This window comes from Lonchura striata, chromosome 27, assembly GCF_050655825.1.
Source record: "Lonchura striata isolate lonStrDom1 chromosome 27, ASM5065582v1, whole genome shotgun sequence".
Lineage (NCBI taxonomy): Eukaryota > Metazoa > Chordata > Aves > Passeriformes > Estrildidae > Lonchura > Lonchura striata.
Window position 1 is genome coordinate 2,129,409 of NC_140729.1, and position 19,401 is coordinate 2,148,809.

A 19,401-nucleotide genomic window follows, 5' to 3' on the forward strand; every position below is an offset into this window, starting at 1 on the left:
GCTGATCCAAAGGGAACTGGAAAAGGAGGAGAAGTGCTGGGGGCATTTCCCGTTTCAAACTGGGCAGGGAAGCGGGGCTGGGCTTCACTCCTTTGGGAAGGAAAATCCCGCTGGATGAAAATGTGACAAAAAAACTCTTCCACCAGCGATGTCCCATCCCTGAAGAGCCCCAGGCCAGCCTGGATGGACAGCGGGAGGTGACACCGGTGACACCGGTGACACCGGCTGCGCTTTGATGTCCCTTGCAGGACTCCCCGAGGCGCTGGGAGTTAATACTAATTAATGAAGCCATCAATAATTGAGCAGGAGGAATAAAGAGCTCCGTCTTCCCCTGGCTGAGCTCCCATAAAGGCTCCCCCTTGAATTCCCCTGGAATTTTTTGGGTTGCTTTTGGCCGGGAATGACCCTGGGGACGGCTCCTTGTGTCCCACCTGGGATTATTGAGCCGGCCCGGAGATTCCCGGCGGTGTTTTCCCGGCGCTGCTCTCACATCCACGATGTTTCCTCCTCCAAATTTCGCCCTCGCTGGGATTTATTCCGTTCTTTTCCATGAGTGGAAAGCAGCGCGTGGAATTCCTCTCCCTTCGGAAATGGCGCACAGCACAAGGAAGGGCGGCGTTGCAGCGCCCTCCAAATGTCATTTTCCAGCATTCAGGGAAGGGGAAAAAAATGGGATGTTGGCAGCGTTTTCCAGCGTTTTCCTCTGCCACCGCCAAGGAATGTCCCGGAGGCGGATCCTGCCTGGAATTCTGGATTCCACAAACGCACAAAATTCGGAGCAGGTCCCGAGCTGCTGTGCCGCAATTCCCGAGTTAAATCTGGGAAAAGCTGGTGCCGAGGGGAGCCTGGGAGGTTCGGGAAGGGAATTTTTGGGTGGGGAAAGTGTCGCTTCAGGAATCTGGAGGCTGCAGACAGCGCAAAAGGGGTTTTTATTGCCATCACAGGGGTTTGTGTGGAAGGCAAGAGAGCAGAAAAATCCAACCCTCCTGTGAGCAGCAAACATTTATCCATTTAATGAACCAGCGTTTTAATTTAATGGGTGTCTTCAACTTGGCTAAATCCTAAAACACTTCAACAGCTGCTACCTGGGGCAGGGGGAGAGATTTGAAGTTTATTTTACTTTATAAAACCTGGAGATTGAGAGGAGGAAACGCCTTGGTTGATCAAAGCAGTGGAATTGCTTTCAGAAATCCCCTTTCCCTAAAGATCAATGCACAAACTGCGGAGCAATTCTGTCTCAGAGCCGAGCCAGAGATTTTGGCAAACTGGAAAAACGCAGCTCCTCAAATCCCACCCAGATTTCTCCTCGGATTCCCGAGAGAAAACAAACTGAAGAGCTCAGAATGTTTTGGGCGCTGGGCTGAGCCAGCTGGTGTCTGCACATCAGCTGTGGGAACCGTGCTGGTTTTATTTTGTGGGTAAAAATGGGAAAAGAATGCAGATTGTGTTCCCAGCCCTCCTGCCTGGCCTGGAATTCCACTGCCCAAACCCTCCATGAGCTGGCTCAGCTGGATGAGCCCAACCTCTGCAGCGTCTGGGGGTGGGAAATTCGGGAATAATCTGCGACTCCTCTGCCAAAGCCTCAAGGAAAAGCAGGAGGAAGCTCAGGTGCTGCTGCCCATGGCCAGGGAGAGGATTTCCTTGTGGAAGCTGGCCTGTGCGTTCAGCAGGTGGAAGAGGTTCAGGAAGCTGCTGTCCTCCTCGTCCCTGTCCCCTGCAGGAGGGGAAAGGAGGGAAAGGAAAGGAGCGCCGAAAGGCAGGAATGCAGCCCGGGAGGCTCAGCGCCTGAATTCCCCTGAGGCTCGCTCAGCCGGAGCTCTGGGCTGGGCTTATCCTCAGCCAGGACAAGGAGCTGGGCTGGGCTGGGCTGGGCTGGGCTTTATTAAACCAAAGGACCCAGATTTAGGTTTGAGTGAAGCCTTGGCCTCAAACCCAGCCTTAGGTTTGAGTGAAGCCTTGGATCCAACCCAGTTTAGGTTTGAGGTGAAGCCTTAGCCCCAAACAAAACTTTAGGTTTGAGGTGAAGCCTTGGATTCAAACCTAGTTTAGGATTGAGATTAAGCCTTAGTCTCAAGCCAAACCTTAGGTTTGAGGTGAAGCTTTAGCCTCAAACCAAGCCTTAAGTTTGAGGTGAAGCCTTGGCTTCAAACTGAGTTTAGGATTGAGGTGAAGCCTTGGATTCAAACCGAGTTTAGGATTGAGGTGAAGCCTTGGATCCAAACCCAGCTTAGTATTGAGGTGAAGCCTTGGATTCAAATCAAATTTTAGGTTTGAGTGAAGCCTTGGATCCAAACCCAGTTTAGGATTGAGATTAAGCCTTAGTCTCAAACCAAACTTTAGGTTTGAGATGAAGCTTTGGATTCCAACCCAGCCTTAGGATTGAAGTGAAACCTTGGATCCAAACCCAGCTTAGGTGTGAGATGAAGCCTTGGATTCAAATCAAATTTTGGGTTTGAGATGAACCCTTAGTCCCAAACCCAGCTTAGATTTGAGGTGAAGCTTTGGCTTCAAATCCATCTTCAGGCTTGAGGTGAAGCCTTAACCTCCAACCAAACCTTAGGTTTGAGTGAAGCCTTAGCCTCGAACCAAACCTTAGGTTTGAGGTGAATTTTTAAAGGTCTTTTTACCAAATTGAGGAGGGAAATTTTGGGGTTTTTTTGCCTTTTTAAGGAGACAAAGGATCATTTGCTCACTCTTTCACCAAGGGGCATTCCTGGAGCCCCAGCCCAGCCTTACCTGCCAGCACTGCCTGCAGCATGTCCATGAGCATGCGAGCAAAGGAGTTCTCCAGGCACTGCAGGAAGTTGTTCCTCTCCCAGGGAGTGCTGAAAACCTTGCAGACCTTCTGCATCATCCTCACCGCCCAGTCCATGTGGTACAGGTCCTTCTCACACACCTGGAGGGCAGAGGAAAGATTTAAACCACAGGTTTTATGATGGAAAATCAAATTTTTAGTATTTACGGTTCATCCATGCAGTACAGGTGCTTCTCACACACCTGGAGGTAAGAGGAAGGATTTAAACCACAGGTTTTATGGTGGAAAATCAAATTTTTGGCCTTTCCCTTCTCACACTCCTGGAGGGCAGAGCAAGGATTTAAACCACAAGGTTTTATGGTGGAAGATCAAATTTTTGGCATTTACCTTCTCACACACCTGGAGGTAAGAGGAAGGATTTAAACCACAGGTTTTTATGATGGAAAATCAAATTTTTAGTATTTACTGTTCATCCATGCATTACAGGTCCTTCTCACACACCTGGAGGGCAGAGGAAGGATTTAAACCACAGGTTTTATGATGGAAAATCAAAATTTTGGCCTTTACCTTCTCACACTCCTGGAGGGCAGAGCAAGGATTTAACCACAAGGTTTTATGGTGGAAAATAAAATTTTTAGCATTTACCATTGGTTCTGGATCAGTTGTGCCAAGGCCTGGAAGATCAGGGGTTGTGATAAGGACACAGAGGTGTTTTTTTGCTGGCACAAAGGGAATTTTGAACCTGTGGAAACCCTCCCTGATGGGCTGTGTTTACATTTTATGCCAAAAAACTACGTGTGCTGTGTTAACAGTATTGTGCCAATATCTATAATCTGTGTTGGGGCAGTGTGTCTCCACCTTAAACCAACAGAAAAGTGTCACCATCACAGCGAGACATGGAGGGCAAGAAGAAGGAGGAGATCAGGACACACCCAGATCCTTCCATCTTGTCCCCTAAAAACCCCAAAATTCCACTTTTTCACCCTGTCTTAATACAGCTCCCACACTACTCAAACCTTTGTGCTTGGAATTCCTCATATAAAGCTGGCAGTTTTTTCCACGGGTTAAAATCAAAACCACAGGAGTTTTTGACTTCGTGTCTCAAGACAGCCGGAGGGATGTCCTGGCCTCAAGGAATCAGAAATAAAACATCCAATTTTCCCCCTTTTTTCGCACCTAGTGTGAAGGTGTGAGTTATTTTTTGTCCTAGAACGACGTGGGAGCAGAGAGGAAACAACTTTTCCAAGCTGAGGCAACAAAAGTGAGGCGAAGAGGCTGAGCTGTACTCACCAGAACCATGAAGACCATGAGCCTGGCCAGCTCCAGAGCCCTGCCGTTGACAGCTTTGCTGGCCAGGAAGGTGAAGCAGATGCTGTTCCCACTCAGGAGCAGCAGCCGAGCGTTGTTCTCCATCAGCCACTCCTGGGGAACCACTTCGGAGCCAGGGGAAAGAGGATTTCAGTCAAAAAGGGGTTGGTAGGAAATTCCCCAAATTGGACAGGAGCGTGTATTTGTATGTAAGTTTTGAGATAAGGGATGTTAAACTTAGAAATGTTACAGAATAAAGCGTTGTTGGGAGAGAAGCAGAGCTAGAAATAAGTTTTAAAGGACGGTGTTATAAATTAAAATATTTTAGAGAAATGGAACTATTAAAAATGTTTTGTACTAAGACCTAATTAGCTTTAAGATATTTACAACATAGCGTGACTAAAACTGATAGGGTAAATAAACACTTATGGTGTGTTTTAATTAGGAAATTGTTGGCTTCTAATTGTAATGGGGTGAATGATAACATCTGGATTGTCTCACCCTTCTCACGAAATGAAAAATAGAATAAAAGTTTTTAAAACACCTCTCAGTTGCCCCATCTCTGGGTCAGAAAAAAGGCATAGTCCAACAATTTCTGAGCAGAGAAATTGCACAAATAATCCCTACCAGTGCTCTTGGAGCTCTCCCCACCAACCCTGGGGCACAGCCAAAACTCTCCACGGAGCTCAGGAGAATTTGCCTGAGCAAACCCTGTGTTTGGACAACGTTTCCCGAATAACTCAAGGTGAGATTTGAGCTTTAAAGCTCCGCGTGGATCCTTAAAAGATTTCTCCAAGGGTGGAAAAACATCCTGGATGCGTGAAACAAATGGGGTTTGTCTCATCCCAGCCTGGCTTGCAGGCTGTGACGAACTTTTCCAGCTCCGAGGGGAATTTGGCAGCGCGCGGCTGGGTTTGGAGGATCCACCATTGCCAGGGATTAATGATAAAAGGAAAAAAAACTCACCTGAGAGCTCATCCACGAGACTGATAACATCATCTGCTGTCCATTCTCTGGCTTCTGTGCCGTACAGCAGCTTAATTGCATCGGCTAAACCCTTCAGGCTGCTCTCATCTGTCGGGCCTTCTGTCATTTTCTGCCACACCACGTGTCCTGGGTGATAGAGCAAGCACAACTGCTGGTGACACTTTTTAAACCAAAAAAAAAAAAAAAATAAAGGTGGTAAACTGAGGCACAGGAGAGGAATTCAGGTGGCACCACTGAGGCTTTGTGGTTATTTTCCATCTGTCGCTTCAGCAGGGACAGCGAGTGCAGCTGAAAGAAATTCAGGTTTGATAATGAGTGAGGAAATGTGTTTTCCTTCAGGGAAATGGGTGTTTCTTTGAGATGGATTTGAGTCAAGTCTTCCCAAGCAGGGAGAAGAGAGGAATTTTTGATATTTATTAAATATCAAATAAATATTGATATTTAATTTCTCCATTGAATTGTAATTTACATGGGTGTTTGTGTGTATAATTTATATATTTTCTGTATTTTAATATATTCTTGTTAGATATTTAAATATTTATTTCTATAACTATATTTTCTCTATGTTAGTGACGTCTGGTTGAGCAGAGTATTTTTTTTTCCCAGGCAATGCATTGTCTCCAATGGACAGAGGGCAGGTTCAGATTGGGTTTTAGGGAGGAATTCCTTCCCTGAATTCCTCACAGGGAGGATCCTCTGAGGGTGGTGAATTTCCCAGATGATACAATTGTTAGATGTGATGATTGGTTAGTAATTAAATATAATTACTGCTTAAGAATAATCATGAGAAACTGTGGTCAGGGGCCTAAGAAAGATCACGAGAAACTCATGCTTGAATAAATCAATGTATACAATAGAGCAATGTAAATTTAATAATGAATATGTAAGTTATATAAGCATATAATATAAAATACGTTCAGAGTCAGATTTGGGTCTGCACCCCTGATTCCCAGATCTCTCAATAAAAGCACCTGCATGGAATTATATCTTGTGATTCTGTGTGCTCCTAAACAATGTAAATTTAGTAATTAATATGTAAGTTATATAAGGATAGAATATAAATATGTTCAGAGTCAGATTTGGGTCTGCACCCCTGATTCCCAGAGCTCTTCATCAATAAAAGCACCTGCATGGAATCATATCCCGTGATTCTGTGTGCTCCTAAACAATGTAAATTTAATAATTAACATGTAAATTATATATAGAATAGAACAATATAAGTTTAATAATGAATATGTACGTTATATAAGGATAGAATATAAAATAGGTTCAGATTTGGGTCTGCACCCCTGACTTCCAGAGTTCTCAATAAAAGCACCTGCATGGAATCATATCCCATGATTATGTGTTCCTGAACAATGTAAATTTAATAATTAACATGTAAATTATATATAGAATAGAACAATATAAGTTTAATAATGAATATGTACGTTATATAAGGATAGAATATAAAATAGGTTCAGATTTGGGTCTGCACCCCTGACTCCCAGAGCTCTCAATAAAAGCACCTTCATGGAATCACATCCTGTGATTATGTGTGTTCCTGAACAATGTAAATTCAATAATGAATATGTAAGTTATATAAGGATAGAATATAAAATACATTCAGAGCCAGATTTGGGTGTGCACCCCTGACTCCCAGAGTTCTCAATAAAAGCACCTGCATGGAATCGTGTCCTGTGATTCTGTGTGCTCCTAAACAATGTAAATTTAGTAATTAATATGTAAGTTATATAAGGATAGAATATAAATATGTTCAGAGTCAGATTTGGGTGTCCACCCCTGACTCCCAGAGTTCTCAATAAAAGCACCTGCATGGAATCGTGTCCTGTGATTCTGTGTGCTCCTAAACAATGTAAATTTAGTAATTAATATGTAAGTTATATAAGGATAGAATATAAATATGTTCAGAGTCAGATTTGGGTGTCCACCCCTGACTCCCAGAGCCCTTCATCAATAAAAGCACCTGCAGAGAATCACATCCTGTGACTCTGCGTGCTCCTGACCAAGATGATCTTCAATATCCCTTCCACCCCAACCCATCCCACAATTCCAACACACACAATCCCATTTTTTTTGGGTTTTCCTGCCCGGAAAATCCCCTCCCGAGGCGGGGTGGGGGGTGTCACCCTTTGCTGACCATCGCGGGAGGACACGGGCCCGAAGATGATGTAGAGCAGGCGAGCCTGGTTGACCATGGGCCAGGGCTTGAGGATGCGGGTGAGCCAAAAGGCGGAGTCGCTGCGGCGGCTGCCCGGGGACAGCAGCACCCCCCGGCAGAACAGGCGGATCCGCAGCTCCAGGCGCCGGGCGCTGCCTGCAAAACACCGCTTTGGCTCGGGATCGGCCGTGTTGGCCATTCCCAGATCGTAAAAATCCCGTCTGTCCGCCCCGCTGCCAAAGGAGAAGTCATAATTGGTCTGTGCTGGTTCCAGGTTGTTTATTCTGTTTATCTCTAACATGTTCTGCTGCCCTGCCCAGCTCTGTCCTGCAGGGCAGCGTGTGGGGCTCTGCCCTCAGTGGGATGTGACAAACATTCAATACCAGAAACTCCCCGGGCTGCATTTACAATATAAATTGTAAATTTATTTTAAATTGTAACATCAGTGGGATGTTACAGACATTATATATTAAAAATTACGTGTGCTATATTTACAATAATGTGCCAATGTAACATCCCTCAGTGGGATGTTATAAACATTATATATTAAAAATTACGTGTGCTGTATTTACAATAACGTGCCAATATCTATCATCTATATTGAACAGTGTGTCCCCAGCCTAAACCCAGTCCCCAGTTTATGGTATATAATGTTACAAACATTATATCTGGTATATAATATTACAAACATTAAACATCACAAACTACCTGTGCTATATTTACAATAATGTAACATCCCTCAGTGAGATGTTACAAACATTAAATACCAGAAACTCCCTGGGCTGGATTTACAATATAAATCGTAAATTTATTTTAAATTGTAACATCCCTCAGTGGGATGTTACAAACATTAAATACCAGAAACTCCCTGGGCTGGATTTACAATATAAATGGTAAATCTATTTTAAATTGTAACATCACTCAGTGGGATGTGACAAACATTAAATACCAGAAACTCCCTGGGCTGGATTTACAATATAAATCGTAAATTTATTTTAAATTGTAACATCCCTCAGTGGGATGTGACAAACATTCAATACCAGAAACTCCCTGGGCTGGATTTACAATAACGTGCCAATATCTGTCAGGTTGGACAGTGTGTCCCCAGCCTGAACCAACAGAAAAATGCCAACACCACAGTGAGACAAGTGATGCTTTGCATTGATAATTTTGATCTCTAATTCCTTTTTGTAGGGTGGGAAATATTCAAATAGACACAAATGATGCTTTGGATGAGAATTTTGATCTCAAATAGACACGAGTGATGCTTTGGATGAGAATTTTGATCTCAAATAGACACGAGTGATGCTTTGGATTGATAATTTTCATCTCTAATTCCTTGTTGCAAGGTAGGAAATATTCAAATAGACACAAATGATGTTTTGGATTGATAATTTTGATCTCAAATAGACACAAGTGATGTTTTGGATTGATAATTTTGATCTCTAATTCCTTGTTGCAAGGTAGGAAATATTCAAATAGACATGAGTGATGCTTTGGATTGATAATTTTGACCTCAAATAGACACGAAATTCCAAACCACCTCAAATCCCCCGGGCAGGAGGAATTTCCCCTCTCCCAGGTGTTGATTTTGGGTTTTTTGGGGCTGGGGATTACCTGGTTTGCTGCTGACCACCGTCTGCACCTTGCGGGCTAAGTTGCTGAGCTCCCAGAGGAAGTTGAACACCCGGTGGCACTCGAGCTCGTCCCAGCCCGCCGTCAGGATCTGCGGGGAATGAGGAAATTAAATCCAAATTCCCCTCCCAGGATGTAAAATAATATTATTTTATTCGGTGTTCTCCCAGGAGAGAAAGGGGAGGGTCATCCCCGAGTGCTGGAGGATTTGATAGTGGAATTGGTAAAAAAGAAATGTTCTTGCATGATTGGAAGCATTTGGAATGAAGGGATTCATATGAAGGATTTGATAGTGGAATTGGTAAAAAAGAAATGTTCTGGCATGATTGGAAGCATTGGAATGAAGGGATTCATATGAAGGATTTGATAGTGAAATTGGTAAAAAAGAAATGTTCTGGCATGATTGGAAGCATTGGAATGAAGGGATTCATATGAAGGATCTGATAGTGAAATTGGTAAAAAAGAAATGTTCTTGCATGATTGGAAGCATTTGGAATGAAGGGATTCGTATGAAGGATTTGATAGTGAAATTGGTAAAAAAGAAATGTTCTTGTATGATTGGAAGCATTTGGAATGAAGGGATTCATATGAAGGATTTGATAGTGAAATTGGTAAAAAAGAAATGTTCTGGCATGATTGGAAGCATTGGAATGAAGGGATTCATATGAAGGATCTGATAGTGAAATTGGTAAAAAAGAAATGTTCTTGCATGATTGGAAGCATTTGGAATGAAGGGATTCGTATGAAGGATTTGATAGTGAAATTGGTAAAAAAGAAATGTTCTTGTATGATTGGAAGCATTTGGAATGAAGGGATTCATATGAAGGATTTGATAGTGAAATTGGTAAAAAAGAAATGTTCTTGCATGATTGGAAGCATTGGAATGAAGGGATTCATATGAAGGATTTGATAGTGAAATTGGTCGGAAAAGAAAAAAAAGCCTTAAAAATAAACCAAACCGAACCAAACCAAACCAAACAAAAAAAAACCCCAAAAATACAAAAAAAAAAAAAACACGCAAAAAAACCCACAAAAAGAAGCAATCAAACAAACAAAACCACAAAAAACAAACAAACAAAAAAACCCAAAAAACCCCACAAAAAACCCCAAAATAAAACCCAGAAAACCCAAACAAACAAAAAACCCAACAAAAACCCACAAAAAAGCACAAAAAACCTCAAAAAAAACCCCCAAAATAAAACCCAACCCCCCCCCAAAAAACCCCACAAAAAACCCCAAAAAACCCTCCCAAAAAAACACAAGAAACCCCAAAACCCCAAACAAACAAACAAACAAACAAACAAACAAAAAACCCCAAAAAACACACAGAAATCCCAAAAACTCCCAAAACCCCACAAAAAAAACCCCAAAATAAAACCCAAAAAACCCAAACAAACAAACAAACCCAAAAAACCCCACAAAAAAACCCAAAAACCCACAAAAAACCCCCAAAATAAAACCCCCAAAAAACCCCTCAAAAAAACCCCAAAACCCCCAAAAATCCCCCAAAAAAGCGGTTTATGCTTAAAAAAAATCTTGGAAAAAGCAGAATCATTGAGGAAACCGGCTGAAATGTTATTTTTTTTCCCATTTTTCTGATTTTTGTGGGTTTTTGTGCCTACCTGGAGGAACTCGCCGTAGCAGCGCAGCCCCAGGCAGCGCAGGGGAACGGCGCAGCCGCTCAGCTTGAAACAGGAAACCTGCGGGGGAACGAGAATTAATTAATCAATGTTAATTTAATGCTTTGGATTCGAAAGACTTTGCGTTTTTAAATTAATCCCAAATATAAAAGAATAATATTTAATTTTAATATTTTACATCAAATATTTTAAATTTTTATTTTACGACTTTTAATTTTATAAATCGCAAACCTTAATTTTTTAATCTTAATTTTTACATGAATACAATAAAGATCGAGATAAAATAATACGATTTAATTTTAATATTTTATATCAAATATTTTAAATTTGAATTTTACGACTTTTAATTTTATAAATCACAAACCTTAATTTTTAAATTTTAATGTTAATGTACGACTTTTAATTTTTACATTAAATAATTAATTAATAATATTTTATGTTAATATTTTATATAACATATTTTAAATTGTAATTTTAATTTATTTTAATTTACGACTTTTAATTTTTGAATTAAATAATTAAATAATAACATTTAATTTTAATATTTTATATAACATATTTTAAATTTTAATTTTAATTTTTAAATTTTAATTTTAATTTTAATTTTAATTTTAATTTTAATTTTAATGTACTACTTTTAATTTTTAAATTAGCAATTAAATAATAATATTTATTTTAATATTTTTATATCAAATATTTTAAATGCTATTTTTAATTCTAATTTTAATTTTAATTTTAATTTTAATTTTAATTTTATTTTTAATAATATTAATTTTAATTTTAATTATAATTTTAATTTTAATTTTAATAATATTAATTTTAATTTTAATTTTAATTCTAATTTTAATTTTAATTTTAATAATATTAATTTTAATTTTAATTTTAATTTTAATTTTAATTTTAATTTTAACTTACGACTTTTAATTTTTAAATTAAATACTTAAATAATAATGTTTAATTTTAATATTTTCTATCAAATATCTTAAATTTAAATTTAAATTTTAAATTTAAACACTTAAATAACAATACTTAATTTTAATATTTCATACCAACTATTTTACATGCTAATTTCCACTTTATGCGTTTAAATTTCATCAAATCACCCTCCTTCGTTTTTTTCATTCCAATTTTTTACGTGAGCACAATAAAGATGGATGTGAAAGGAGAAAATGTGCTATTTAATGGGGAAGAAATGATTTTTATCCTCCTTACCCCCTGCAGCAGGCGCTGCGCCGAGCGGAGCCTGTCCCGGGTGGGCAGCAGCAGCGTGCAGCGCTTCAGCAGCAGCCCTGGACACGGCAGAAAATCAGAAAAAGGAGTCAAAATCCGAATTTCACCACCCGGGCATGGAAATAAATAAGAAATAATTATAATGCAGGGAGAAAAAATTAATAGAAGATAATAATGCGGTCTGGAATGGAAAGAAAATCGGATTAATGCAGCTTGGAATGGGAAAAAAATGATTTAAAAATCAGAATAATACAGGCTTGGAATGGAAAAAAAATAATTAAAAAATCAGAATAATACAGGCTGGAAATGGAAAAAAAAATCAGAATAATACAGGGTGGAAATGAAAAAAAAAAATCAGAATAATACAGGGTGGAAATGGAAAAAAAAATCAGAATAATACAGGGTGGAAATGAAAAAAAAAAATCAGAATAATACAGGCTGGAAATGGAAAAAAAATAATGAAAAAATCAGAATAATACAGGCTTGGAATGGGAAAAAAAATCAGAATAATACAGGCTGGAAATGGAAAAAAAATAATTAAAAAATCAGAATAATACAGGCTGGAAATGGAAAAAAAATAATTAAAAAATCAGAATAATACAGGGTGGAAATGGAAAAAAAAATCAGAATAATACAGGCTGGAAATGGAAAAAAAAGAATTAAAAAATCAGAATAATACAGGCTGGAAATGGAAAAAAAATAATTAAAAAATCAGAATAATACAGGCTGGAAATGCAAAAAAAAAAAATCAGAATAATACAGGGTGGAAATGGAAAAAAAATAATTAAAAAATCAGAATAATACAGGCTGGAAATGGAAAAAAAAGAATTAAAAAATCAGAATAATACAGGCTGGACATGGAAAAAAAAATCAGAATAATACAGGCTGGAAATGGAAAAAAAATAATTAAAAAATCAGAATAATACAGGCTGGAAATGGAAAAAAAATAATTAAAAAATCAGAATAATACAGGGTGGAAATGGAAAAAAAAAATCAGAATAATACAGGGTGGAAATGGAAAAAAAATAATTAAAAAATCAGAATAATACAGGGTGGAAATGGAAAAAAAAATCAGAATAATACAGGCTGGAAATGGAAAAAAAATAATTAAAAAATCAGAATAATACAGGCTTGGAATGGAAAAAAAAATCAGAATAATACAGGCTGGAAATGGAAAAAAAAAATAATTACAAAATCAGAATAATACAGGCTGGAAATGGAAAAAAAAATCAGAATAATACAGGCTGGAAATGGAAAAAAAATAATTTAAAAATCAGAATAATACAGGCTGGAAATGGAAAAAAAATAATTAAAAAATCAGAATAATACAGGCTGGAAATGGAAAAAAAAATCAGAATAATACAGGCTGGAAATGGAAAAAAAATAATTAAAAAATCAGAATAATACAGGCTGGAAATGGAAAAAAAAATCAGAATAATACAGGGTGGAAATGGAAAAAAAATAATTAAAAAATCAGAATAATACAGGGTGGAAATGGAAAAAAAATAATTAAAAAATCAGAATAATACAGGCTGGAAATGGAAAAAAAAAAAATCAGAATAATACAGGCTGGAAATGAAAAAAAAAAAAATCAGAATAATACAGGGTGGAAATGGAAAAAAAAAAAATTAAAAAATCAGAATAATACAGGCTGGAAATGGAAAAAAAAATCAGAATAATACAGGCTGGAAATGGAAAAAAAAAATTAAAAAATCAGAATAATACAGGCTGGAAATGGAAAAAAAATTCAGAATAACACAGCCTGGAATGGAAAAAAAAAAAAATCAGAATAATACAGACTGGACATGGAAATAAATAAGAAAAAATAATAATACAGAGGAAAAAATAATAGAAAATAATAATACAGCCTTTTAATGGAAATACAGATAAAAAAATTAATGAAAAATAATAATACAGCCTGGAAATGGAAAGAAAATCAGATGAATACAGCCTGGAATGGAAAAAAAAAAATCAGAATAATACAGGCTGGAAATGGAAAAAAAAATCAGAATAATACAGGCTGGAAATGGAAAAATAATTCAGAATAACACAGCCTGGAATGGAAAAAAAATAATAAAAAAATCAGAATAATACAGCCTGGAATGGAAAAAAATAATCAGAATAATACAGGCTGGAAATGGAAATAAATAAGAAAAAATAATAATTCAGAGAAAAAAAAATAATAGAAAATAATAATACAGCCTGGAAATGGAAAAAAAAATCAGAATAATACAGTCTGGAATGGAAAAAAAAATTATTGAAAATCAGAATAATACAGTCTGGAATGGAAAAAAAAAATTGAAAAATCGTAATAACAGAGCCTGAAATGGGGAAAAGTAACAAATCATAATAATACAGCTTGGAAATGGAAAAAATAATAAATAATAATAATAATGCAGCCTAGAAATGGAGAAAAAAAATCAGAATAACACAGCCTGAAATGGAAATAAATAATAAAAAAATCATAACACAGCTTGGTTGTGGAAATAGAGAAAAAAAAGTTAACAAAAAATAAGCGTTTGAGGGTTTTGGGATTTTTTGGGGTTTTCTCATAAAATTTTTTGGGATTTTTTTGCGTTTTCTCATAAGAATTTTTTGGGATTTTTTTGCGTTTTCTCATAAAACCTTCTGAGGGTTTTTTTAAGATTATTTTTTTGAGTTTCCTCATAAAACTTTTTAGGGTTTTTTGGATCTTTTTGTGTTTTCTTATAAAACTTTTTTGGGATTTTTTTGGGTTTTCTCATGAAGCTTTTTTGGGATTTTTTTTGCGTTTTCTCATAGAACATTTGAGGTTCTTTATTTTTTTGAGTTTTCTCATAAAACTTTTGAGCTTTTTAAAATTTTTTTACTTTTCTCATTAACCTTTTTAGGGTTTTTTTTTAATTTTTTTGACTTTTCTCAATAACCTTTTTAGGTTTTGTTTTTTTTTTTCTCATTAACCTTTTTAGGGTTTTTTAAATTTTTTTTACTTTTCTCATTAACCTTTTTAGGGTTTTTTTTTAATTTTTTTGACTTTTCTCATTTACCTTTTTAGGGTTTTTTAATTTTTTTTAACTTTTCTCATTAACCTTTTTAGGTTTTTTTTTAAATTTTTTTGACTTTTCTCATTAACCTTTTTAGGGTTTGTTAAATTTTTTTTTTACTTTTCTCATTAACCTTTTAAGGTTTTTTTTTTTTTTTACTTTTCTCATTAACCTTTTAAGGTTTTTTAAATTTTTTTGCCTTTTCTCATTAACCTTTTTAGGTTTTTTTAATTTTTTTTTACTTTTCTCATTAACCTTTTTAGGGTTTTTTAAGTTTTTTGACTTTTCTCATTAACCTTTTTAGGATTTTTTTGCCTTTTCTCATTAACCTTTTTAGTTTTTTTTAATTATTTTTTTTTTACTTTTCTCATTAACCTTTTTAGTTTTTTTAAATTTTTTTGCCTTTTCTCATTAACCTTTTTAGGATTTTTTTGCCTTTTCTCATTAACCTTTTTAGTTTTTTTTAATTTTTTTTTTTACTTTTCTCATTAACCTTTTTAGTTTTTTTAAATTTTTTTGCCTTTTCTCATTAACCTTTTTAGGATTTTTTTGCCTTTTCTCATTAACCTTTTTAGTTTTTTTTAATTTTTTTTTTTACTTTTCTCATTAACCTTTTTAGTTTTTTTAAATTTTTTTGCCTTTTCTCATTAACCTTTTTAGGATTTTTTTGCCTTTTCTCATTAACCTTTTTAGTTTTTTTTAATTTTTTTTTTTTACTTTTCTCATTAACCTTTTTAGTTTTTTTAAATTTTTTTGTCTTTTCTCATTAACCTTTTTAGGATTTTTTTGCCTTTTCTCATTAACCTTTCTAGGGTTTTTTACATTTTTTTTTTTACTTTTCTCATTAACCTTTTTAGTTTTTTTAAATTTTTTTGCCTTTTCTCATTAACCTTTTTAGGATTTTTTTGCCTTTTCTCATAAACCTTTTTATTTTTTTTTTTAATTTTTTTTACTTTTCTCATTAACCTTTCTATGTTTTTTTAAATTTTTTTTGCCTTTTCTCATTAACCTTTTTAGGATTTTTTTGACTTTTCTCATTAACCTTTTTAGGATTTTTTTGCCTTTTCTCATTAACCCTTTTAATTTTTTAAATTTTTTTCCCTTTTCTCATGAACGTTTGAATTTTTTCGGATGAGTTCTTCTTTCCCGTGTGTTTTTGTCGCGCGCTGTCTCACCCAGAGCCCGGTAGTGCTGCAGGATGCCGGCGGCTCCGCGGGGCGCGGGCAGCTCCTGGTGGAAGTCGCGCAGCAGCAGGCGGCGGCTCCCCGCGGCCGTGCCGATGTAGCGGACCAGGCGGGCGCTGATGCTCTTGGACACCATGCTCAGCGTGCTGATGTCCTTCACTGCCAAGCGGAAGAGCAAAACGGGGCAAAAAGTGCAGATTTTGGGATCGGCTTCTTGCAAAAATTACAATACGTATTATAGGCGCGGGGTTAGGAGGTTATGGTGTATTAATTCAAATGGGTCGTTGATGTGCAATGGATATTACAATGGATATTTGATGTGTAAGTATTACAATGGATATTATGCGTGTAATGTTAAAAGTTATTAATTGTATATATTATATATATAATAAATATTATATGGGTAATGGTAGAAAGTGATGCTGTTTTAATTCAAATGTGTCATTTATGTGTAATGGATAATACAATGGATAGTTGATATGTAAGTATTACAATGAGTGCTTGATGAGTATTACAATGGATATGATATGTGTCATGTTAAAAGTTATTAATTATATATATAATAAATATTATATGGGTAATGGTAGAAAGTGATGCTGTTTTAATTCAAATGTGTCATTTATGTGTAATGGATAATACAATGGATAGTTGATATGTAAATATTACAATGAGTGCTTGATGTGTATTACAATGGATATGATATGTGTCATGTTAAAAGTTATTAATTGTATATATTATATATATAATAAATATTATATGGGTAATGGTAGAAAGTGATGCTGTTTTAATTCAAATGTGTCATTTATGTGTAATGGATAATACAATGGATAGTTGATATGTAAGTATTACAATGAGTGCTTGATGTGTATTACAATGGATATGATATGTGTCGTGTTAAAAGTTATTAATTGTATATATTATATATATAATAAATATTATATGGGTAATGGTAGAAAGTGATGCTGTTTTAATTCAAATGTGTCATTTATGTGTAATGGATAATACAATGGATAGTTGATATGTAAATATTACGAGTGCTTGATGTGTATTACAATGGATATGATATGTGTCGTGTTAAAACTTATTAATTATATATATTATATATAATAAATATTATATGGGTAATGGTGGAAAGTGATACTGTTTTAATTCAAATGTGTCATTTATGTGTAATGGATAATACAATGGATAGTTGATATGTAAGTATTACAATGAGTGCTTGATGTATATTACAATGGATATTATACATGTAATGTTAAAAGTTATTAATTTTATATATAATAAATATTATATGGGTAATGGTAGAAAGTGATGCTGTTTTAATTCAAATGTGTCATTTATGTGTAATGGATAATACAATGGATAGTTGATATGTAAGTATTACAATGAGTGCTTGATGTGTATTACAATGGATATTATACGTGTAATGTTAAAAGTTATTAATTGTATATATTATATATATAATAAATATTATATGGGTAATGGTAGAAAGTGATGCTGTTTTAATTCAAATGTGTCATTTATGTGTAATGGATAATTGATATATAAGTATTACAATGAGTGCTTGATGTGTATTACAATAAAATCAAATTTAAAAATAAGTAAACAAAAGGTGATGTTGGGATGTCGATGATAGCGATGGGATCCTCACCTGGGAGATAATTCAGCAGCATCTGGAAGAGCTCCAAGGGAAAATCTGAAATCTCATTAAATTATTTTAATTACTTAAAAATGAGAATAAAATTTAAAAATAAGTAAACAAAAGGTGATGTTGGGATGTCGATGATTCCGACGGGATCCTCACCTGGGAGATAATTCAGCAGCATCTGGAAGAGCTCCAAGGGAAAATCTGAAATCTCATTAAATGATTTCTAACTACTTAAAAATGAGAATAAAATTAAAAAATAAGTAAACAAAAGGTGATGTTGGGATGTCGATGATTCCGACGGGATCCTCACCTGGGAGATAATTCAGCAGCATCTGGAAGAGCTCCAAGGGAAAATCTGAAATCTCATTAAATGATTTCTAACTACTTAAAAATGAGAATAAAATTAAAAAATAAGTAAACAAAAGGTGATGTTGGGATGTCGATGATTGCGACGGGATCCTCACCTGGGAGATAATTCAGCAGCATCCGGAAGAGCTCCAAGGGAAAATCTGAAATCTCATTAAATGATTTCTAACTACTTAAAAATGAGAATAAAATTAAAAAATAAGTAAACAAAAGGTGATGTTGGGATGTCGATGATTCCGACGGGATCCTCACCTGGGAGATAATTCAGCAGCATCTGGAAGAGCTCCAAGGGCAGCGTTTGGAAACGTCCCAGCGCGGACGGGGCCGGGGCAGCCGTGCCAGGCGGATCCGTGCCAGTGCCAGGGGGAGCCGTGCCAGGCGGAGCCGTGCCAGGCGGAGCCGTGCCAGCCGTGCCCGGGGCCGGGGCGCGGCCGGGCCGGCGGCGGTTCCGTCTCCGCGGCTGCCGGGGCCGCGCTCCGCGGCCGCGCTCCGCGCTCGGGGTCATCGCTGCCGCGGGCCGCGCAGCATCACCTGCGGGAAGAGGGAAAACGGAATTAAATCCGGAAAAGAGAAAACGGACTTCAATTCCGAAAGGAGAAAATTGACTTTAAATTCGGAAAATAGAAAATTGACTTAAATTCAGAACATAGACATTAAATTCGGATTTTCTCAGGGGAAAAGGCGCCCAGAGGGAGGAGATGAGGGAAAATCTCGTGAGGTGATCTGCTGAATAATTTTGGGTAGGTTAAAAAGAAAAGTGTGTTCTTGTTTATAAAAATAAATTATAATTATATAAAAGATAGAAAACAAATAATATATATATATTATAATATACTATATATTATATATATAATATACTATATATTATAATATACTATATAGATATATATCTATATATCTATATAGTATAATAACTTTGAGTATGTGAAGAATAAAATGGGTACTAACTTATGAATAATAATTTTTAAAATTATATATAATAATATAAAATATATAAAACAAATAATGTACTATATATAAATAATATAGTATAAATAACAACTTTGAGTATGTGAACAGTAAAATGTGCTCTAACTTATTTATTATAATAATTTATAATAATATATTATAATTTAATAAGAATATAATAATAACAATATAAAATATATAAAATGAATAATAAAGAAATATATATTATACTATATAGTATATACTATACACTATAATATATAGTATAAATACTAAAAATATATTAAAACAATGTATAATATATTATTGTATAAGTTATATAATAATATATTATATATTATTATATGAGTTATATATTATCATATAAGTTATTATCTATTCTATAATAGTAGTTATTATATATAGTTATTATATTGTAGTTATTATATATTATATAATAACATATAATATTATATAATGCTATAGAATAATATATAACATAGGCAATACCAAATATAAAATATAATAAATAATAAA

General features: G+C 35.4%; 1 protein-coding gene and 1 long non-coding RNA gene across 2 annotated transcripts in view; one reads left to right on the top strand and one right to left on the bottom strand.

Moving 5' to 3' along the window:
* The window catches only part of FBXO47 (F-box protein 47), a 24,680-nt gene extending 5,875 nt beyond the window's left edge, over positions 1-18,805 (bottom strand). Inside the window, exons 1-10 of the mRNA XM_085561811.1 lie at positions 18,190-18,805; positions 15,915-16,082; positions 11,699-11,775; positions 10,469-10,546; positions 8,829-8,937; positions 7,191-7,367; positions 5,030-5,176; positions 4,046-4,188; positions 2,737-2,896; positions 432-1,714 (exon numbers count right to left, since the gene is read on the bottom strand). Of these exons, the coding sequence (XP_085417937.1) occupies positions 1,605-1,714; positions 2,737-2,896; positions 4,046-4,188; positions 5,030-5,176; positions 7,191-7,367; positions 8,829-8,937; positions 10,469-10,546; positions 11,699-11,775; positions 15,915-16,082; positions 18,190-18,442 (1,422 nt within the window). The 5' untranslated portion in view covers positions 18,443-18,805 and the 3' untranslated portion in view covers positions 432-1,604. The remainder of the gene's footprint in view (positions 1-431; positions 1,715-2,736; positions 2,897-4,045; positions 4,189-5,029; positions 5,177-7,190; positions 7,368-8,828; positions 8,938-10,468; positions 10,547-11,698; positions 11,776-15,914; positions 16,083-18,189) is intronic.
* Positions 2,790-6,871, top strand: LOC146765140 (uncharacterized). The gene is made up of 2 exons (XR_014950212.1): positions 2,790-2,927; positions 3,186-6,871. It is a non-coding gene; the product is annotated as an uncharacterized LOC146765140 (long non-coding RNA).
* Positions 18,806-19,401: the final 596 nt, after the last annotated feature.